This window comes from Pistacia vera, unplaced genomic scaffold (genome assembly GCF_008641045.1).
Source record: "Pistacia vera cultivar Batoury unplaced genomic scaffold, PisVer_v2 Contig153, whole genome shotgun sequence".
In the NCBI taxonomy this organism is placed as follows: Eukaryota; Viridiplantae; Streptophyta; class Magnoliopsida; order Sapindales; family Anacardiaceae; genus Pistacia; species Pistacia vera.
In genome coordinates, this window is record NW_022195608.1 from 540,546 (window position 1) to 548,297 (window position 7,752).

Below are 7,752 nucleotides of genomic sequence, written 5' to 3' on the forward strand. Positions count from 1 at the left end.
GAGATAGATTATATAGATATATTGGAAAGAAAATTCAAATAACTAAATTGGAAGAGAATCTGAAATTCTTGAGTTTGATATATCTATATAAACTAAATCCTTCTGTGTATGGAGCAATAATCGAAATTGAGGCCTTAAATGACAAGATCTCAGTCCTAATAGTTGGAGTTTAAAAGGAGGGATCCCCTGAGGGTTGACTTTCAATCTAACAGGATTTCCAGATACATAAAAAAACATACAATCTTTTGAGATTTGCAAAATGGACTTCTGAAAATTCCCTTTCAGTTTTGTTATATGAAAGATTGCAACGATGAAAGTTCTCCTAATTAAAGATGGGATGGGGCCAGAAACAGAGTTAGAAATGTCAAATGCTTAAATTGTCCAAGTTGATTTGTTGACTGACCAAAAAGTTGGTTCTCACTCAAATCCAGAAACTTTAATATAATATCCAGGACTTGAGAAATCTCTTGGTTCAGTTTGATAATTGAGATAGAGAATGATCTCAAATTGGAAAATCTTCCCAAAGATTTTGGAATTCTCCTTTCAAAATTATTATTTGACAGATCAAGTGTATTGAGAGAAGTTAAGTTCCCCAGAACACGTACTGGAAATTGTACCAAGGAAATTATTGACATTAAGAGAAAGGTCTTCGAGATGACTAAATTTGTACAACCACTTTGGTATTGTAGAACCAAACTAATTGAATGATAAATCAATACGCCACAGAGATGTCAAATTTTGAAGTCCATCTGGAATTGGACCTCGTTATCACTTAGCCCAAGAGTAGTAAGGGATGAAAAATTAGCAAGGGACAGCTGAGGAAAGTGAGGAAGTTCATAAAAAGGAAGTGTGTTCATCACCAACAGCCAGTCAGAGACTTTCCTAAGGTCCACATCACTCAAATCAAGGTGCTTCAGCGAAGAAAGACCAGAAAACCAACTAATATTCTCAGCATATACCAGACATTTTGACTGAGGTCAAGATATTGCAGAAATACAGAGATTCCAAGATGGTGTGGAATCATTCCTCCGACCAGCATTAGAGAAATTCATGTATCTTAGATTTTTCATAGAACCAAGAAATCTGGGAATTGACTTCGTTATAATTGTTATCACTTATGTCCAAGTAATTCAAATGTTTAAAATCAAGCAAGGAGGTGAAGGTTTTGAAGCTGGAGAATTCTAAGGAAATGTAGCTGTTAGTTGGGTCACACCACACTCAAGAATGTTCACACGGGAATTAACTTTCATTGAACAGAAATGCTGAATAAAACATGGTTTGACTGCAGTTACACATCTCTGCAGCAGACTTAAAATCAAAATTTAAACAGCCATACTTACTAACAACTACAAACACATCACATTACATCTGCACTAATCAACAGCAGATTCTAGCTGAATTCACCTTAAGATAAACTATAAAAAACAAAGAAATGCTGGTGCATTACAATAGAAACTAACAGCAACAGAACACCGATTTTTGCCGCCAGAATATGCAGCTCCAGTATTACAAAAAGTAACCAACTTCCTGAGTTTCCCGCAAATATCATTGATCAACACTCCTTCTTGATATTCATGCTGGAACTCCAAGTTTGAGTCGAATTCTTCAAACTTGGACTTATTCAATCCCTTGGTCATGATATCAGCAAATTGGTTCTCTCCCAAGCAATGGACTAAGCTAATTCTTTGCTTTGCTTTGCCTCTCTCATAGCATGGTATTTAATTTTGATATGTTTAGTTCGACCATGGAGAATAGGATTCTTAGCAATTGCAACCGTTGACTATTATCACAATAAATGGTGGTAGACTCATCTTGATTCAGCCTCAAGTCTGTCAGAATTTTTCAACCAGATTGCCTGGTTTGTAGAGCTGCAGCAGAAATGTATTTGCCTCAGCAGTAGATTGGGCTACTGTCTTCTGTTTTTGGAGAGCCAACTGAAGACACCATGGTTAACAAAGAAAACATATCCAGAAGTGCTTCTCATATCATCAACTGAGCCTGCCAGTCACTGTTTGAATAGCCTATTAAACTGAATTTTTCTGCCTTCTGAACCAGATTCCTAACTCAGTAGCCCCCTTAATGTACCGTAGCACCTTCTTTGCAGCCTTATAATGCATCCACTTGGCTTGCTCATGAATATAGACAGGAGGCTGGTGGTGTACATCAAATCAGGCTTGGTTGCTGTCAAGTACAACAAGAACATATCAAGCTTCTATAGACACCTTCATCCACCCCTTTGGCACCATCTTCCTTGCTCAGCTTCTGGCTAGGAATAGAGGGATATCAAACTGATTTACAATTGTCCATATTGAACTAATTAGCACCCCATTTGCAACTTCTTTTGACACACAAATATACCCTTTAAGCTTAGGTATATTTCCATGCGAAGAAAGTAGCTCATTTCACCCAAATCAGTCATGTCAAATTCCATCTTCATTGCTCTTTTGAACTCTTCCAACTGAACAAGATTGTTTCCAGTCACCAGGAGGTCATCAACATAAGAGAGACTATCATCACTTCTCCTCTTGTTCCCTCATAAAGGGTGTGCTCATTTGGACTTCTAGCATATCCTAGCTTGCACAAATAGTCATTAATTCTGCCATACCAGGCTCTAGGGGCCTGTTTGAGACCATACAAGGCCTTTTTGAGCAGATAGACCTTCCTCCTTTCCTTAACTTCATACCCTCCGGTTGTCAATGTAGATTTCCTCATCAAGCAATCCATTTAAAAATGCAGACTTACATCAAGTTGGAAGATTTTCCAACTGAATTGTGCTGCCACTGCCATGAGAAGCCGAATGGTGTCATGTCTTGCCACAGGTGCAAAAGTTTTCAAAAATCAACTCCAAATTGCTGTGCAAATCCTTTAACAAAAAGTTCTGCCTTGAGTTTATTCACTGATCCATCAGGATTCAGTTTCCTTTTAAATATCCATTTAACTTGTATTACTTTCTGTCAAGTGGCCTATCAACCAGCTCCCAAGTTGATTTTTTTGAATCACATCATCTCCTCCTGCATTGCAGCCTTCCAAGCTTGAGATTTTGCAGCTTCAGCATAGCATGTAGGCTAATTCAGCCACATTACACCTCATATATGTCATGCAAAGACTTGGTGCCCGGACTGGTATTTCATCCACTTCTTCAGGATTCAAATCTGCATTCTGAATTTCTGGATCTGTGTCATGTTGGCTGCTGATCCTTCTCTCAAATTGCCTTTTTTCCCAATTCCAAGTAGCTCCTTCATCAACCTTGACATCCCTACTAATCACAATCCTTTGGAGCATGGATTATAAATTTGGTAGGCTTTAGAATGGCTGCTGTATCTAATCATGATGCCTATTTCAGCCTTCTCATCCAACTAGTCCTTTGTTTGCTAGAACAAACACATAACACACACTTCCAATACTTTCAAATGATCACATTTGGCTTGACACCATACCAGGCTTCAAAGGGAGTTTGTTGTCAAGTGCTTTGGTGGGTAACCGATAAGTAGATAGATCCTAGTGTTGACAGCTTCTGCCCAGAAAATTTTTGGCAAATTTTTCTCATCATCATGCACATGCCATTCCATCACTGTCCTATTCTTTCTCTCACTCACTCCTTTGTTGGGAGTGTATGGACTGCTGAACTGATGCCAAATCCAGCCCCTTTGCATGCTTCTTCAAACTCATTGGAAGTGTACTCACCACCATTGTCACTTCTCAATGACTTAAGTGTCAAACCTGTTGGTTTCTACCTGCAATTTGAACCTTTTAAACACAGCAGTAGACTCACTTTTTTTATTCAAGAAATGCCACCATGTCATCCTAGAGTAATCATCTATGAAAAGGTGAAGTACCTACTCCACTTAGAGAAGTTTGTTGCATTGGACCACACACATCAGTGTGGCACAAGTGAGCTTTTCACTTGCTCTCCAAGCTTTATTTGAAGGGAATGGAGGCCCGCTGAGTTTGCCAATTTGGCAGGTTTTGACAATCCTTCACTTGGTCTATTTCGGGTAGGTTATGGACAAGGTTTTTGTGTTTAAGTTCCTTGAGGGCATGATAATGAAAGTGTCCAAATCCCTATGCCACAACTCTGAATCATCTATCCTACGAGTAGTGTTGAAAAGTAACCTTTCCCATTCTATAGGGAAAACCTTTTCCTTGCATTCTAGCCTTCATCAATTCAGTCCCATCACTCTCAAAATAACACAAGTGAGGTCCTTGAAATGTAGAGAATAATTTTCTTCTAACATTTGTCCTACACTAAGTAGGCTCAAACTGATTTTAGGCACAAACAAAACATCAGCTATGAGTTTAGTACCTGTTTTTGTTTGGACAGCAACATACCTTTGCCTTTTACCTCCAGCAGTTCAGCATTTCCACTTCACCTTAGATTGGTAACCCTCATCTAGGCTCACGAAATTGCTGGCATTTGGGGCATATGGTTGGTGCAGCGCGTCAATCAACCACACTTCAGGGCTGTGCAACCATGCATTCAAAGACACAAACAGCTGCTTTGTACTCTCTTTCTGTCTGTTGGGAGTGCTGGGAACTTTCCACAGCTTGAGCTTATGTTCTGCTGATCCCTTGTTCTTACACACTCTTTCAATGTGCCCAAATTGTTTACAAGACCTACATGAATGCTAGGCCTGAACCAACATCATTTCAGAGTGGTTCTTTTTCCTACAGTGAGGACAAGGAGCAAAAGTTCTTGCTGCACCCATATTCTTTCCTCCTTGATTACTCAGCTTTTCTTTCCCCTTCTTCTCTCAACGTACCTCCTTTCCCTTGAAATCCCTTCTTTTTTTGACTTGCAAACATAGTCTTCACCCAAATCTTCCTGCTCAGCAACCTCCTCTGTTCTTGTGCTTGAAAGGAATGCACAAGTTCAGCTAGGCTGATCTGGGACAAGTCTTTTGAGTCTTCAAGTGAGGAGATTTTTGCTTCAAAAACTTTCGGGTTAACTAACCAAAACCTTCCCACAATCCTCTGACAGTCACTCTCCCCAAGCAACTTAATCTTGTTCACAACATTCATTAATTTATCCACATACTCCTTGACATTTTCAGTTTCTTGCATTTTGAGCACTTCAAACTCTCTCCTCAAGTTTAGGATCTGCATGTTTTTGTTTGGGTACTTCCCCAAAATCCTCCTTGAGCTTGTCCAAGCTTTTTTAGAGTATCACAAGCCATTATCCTGGAGAAGAATGGTCAGTACTAGAGAATGGATGCAGGAGAGTGCTCTTGGAGCCTTTACAACCTCCTCTTCATGAATCCAATCTGATTCAGTGTTGGGTTTGCTCCAAGTTGAGAGAGTTGTCTCTCTTCCTCCATATATTGCCATAAGGAATGGCCTCTCAAATAGGTCTTCATTTTGACAGCCCAAACATGGTACTGCTCACCATTGAAGAGGTGGAGAAAGTGGTGCTGGATTTGTTGCCATGGAGGGACTTAAGGGAGTTGAGCTGTGTTTGAAGAGTTGAGGTTTTAGTCTGAAAAACCTCAGAGGCTCTGATACCAAAGAAGGTTTTGAAGCTGGAGAATTCTAAGGAAATGTAGCTGTTATGTTGGGTCACACACACACTCAAGATGTTTCACAGGGAATTAACTTTCATTGAACAGAAATGGAAATAAACATGGTTTGCACTGCAGTTACACCTACTCTGCAGCAGTTTAAAATCAAAATTTAAATAGCCATACTTTACTAACAACTACAAACATCACATTACATCTGCACCTAATCAACAGCAGATTTCTAGCGGAATTCACCTAAGATAAACATTATAAAAAACAAAGAAATGCTGGTGCATTACAGTAGAAACTAACAGCAACAGAACACCAGATTTTTGTCGCCAGAATATGCAGCTCCAGTATTACAAAAAAGTAACCAACTTCCTGAGTTTCCAGCATAATATCATCTTGATCAACAAGAGGAATTTATCTTACCACAAAGCTTTGACCTCTGATAAGATTTAAAGTCAGCATATGATGGTTTGTGATTGGCAAAAGGATTTCCAAGGTGGAGCTTGAGGACATGGCCAGTAGACTTGTTGCATACAACATCTGCCCATGTGCAACAATCTCCATCACCAATCCAAGAGGCAAGCTGACTAGAAGGATCTAGGAGATCTTGCTTCAACCTTAAAAGTGCTCGTCTCTCGCTTTCGATGAAACCTACACAAGAGCTTCCATTGCAGAAGCTAATTTTGATGGTTGCTATACCTAGCAACTCAAACAAAGAAATTTGATGACACTCATGGTAACTTCTGATTGGCAAACACCTGCAAACAGAAACTACATGGAAGGGAAATGAGAATGAGACTGTTATCAGTAGATCGCTATTTATAATTTTTTTCTTTTCATGGCAGTCAATATAACACAACTAATCTCACTGACCCACTAGTGGTTTTGGAGGGAAATAATGATTAACTAGCATCAAACTTTCAAAGATGTACGAATGTAATGGGACTTATATTTGTCTGTGATCGATTGCGCGCTGTGGAAAATTTCTAATCCTAGAATCTGAATTTTATTATTTAACTTATGTTAGTATACTATTACTAAATAATTTCAGCAAAGAAACACAAGATAGCTTCTAAGAATATGCCTCCGAGGTCAAGATATTGGAAATTAGAGAGTTTCCAAGTTGGTGGGGATTTATCCCCCCAAAACCAGCATAAGAGAGATTAAGGTATCTTAAATTCTGCATATAACTAAGAAATAAAGGAGCCTGAATTCCATGAAAATCATTATCGCTCAAGTCTAAGGAGCACAAATGCTTTAAATCAAGTAAAGAAGGATTTATCTTACCACCCAACTCTATCCTCCAATCAGCTTCATTGTAAGGATAAAATGTATCATCTTTCAAATGAGGAGGTGTAAGGCTGAACTCTAGGACATGGCCTGTCAAGTTGTCACAAACAGTGCCAGACCACATACAGTATAATATATATTGCAATTTTCAACACAACTTTAGTATTTAATAACAGTCTGTGAATCAAAATGAACATCATGGTGTTGTCAGCAGGCTGCTATATATAAATCTCTTTTGTTGCCATCATTAGAACCCAATGATCCCTGTAGCATATAATTACCCCAGCTCATCCACTGACCTGACAGTGGATTTAAGAGTAAAATAATGATAGACCTGCATAAAGATTTCAAGGAAGAAGAGAAGGCATGTATAAGCGTCGAGAACTTTTATCCGTATAGCATATCCATTGACAGTTGTGAACATCAGTGCTAAAGACAAGCTGTGCTATATGTAACTACAAACATAATATCTGTTTCTCGCATTCAGAAATTAAACCATCTCCACTTTACCATGATTGGATTGTCAGAATAATAAAAAGGAGAAGCTTATCAGATTTCTGTGAAACAAAGGGTTCAAGTACAATATTATTTACACTAAGATCACCATGAATCGAGAACAAAAGTGATACATAGTGAACCTGATATATGAGCTAAATGCTAGACCATAACATATCATGTTAATCTTCAAATTCATTCCAATGTCAATGGATAAAAACAGGTCATTTAGGAGCAAATCTTGCAGCTTTCAACTGTGCCAAGGTCCTCTCAAGCTTATCAACCCGTTCTTCAAATTGCAATTCTAGTATCTCCATTGCATTTTTACTGCCATCTCTTTCACCATCCTACATCCTCACCATATCATGATCTTGATCACTTGCTTTGCTATCAGTTGCAAGTTCACTAAGTGCCTTTGGTACAACTTCCACAATCTTAGGTTCATCCTGCATCATGTTTTCTG

The 7,752-nt window shown here is 38.7% G+C and overlaps 1 protein-coding gene across 1 annotated transcript; it reads right to left on the bottom strand.

Moving 5' to 3' along the window:
• Positions 1-731: 731 nt before the first annotated feature.
• Positions 732-1,637, bottom strand: LOC116124544. Its single transcript, XM_031410268.1, has 2 exons — positions 1,461-1,637; positions 732-971 (listed from the first exon to the last, which is right to left on the bottom strand). The coding sequence occupies exons 1-2, from the start codon at positions 1,635-1,637 to the stop codon at positions 732-734; spliced, it is 417 nt and encodes a 138-aa protein (XP_031266128.1).
• Between the last annotated feature and the right edge of the window lie 6,115 nt (positions 1,638-7,752).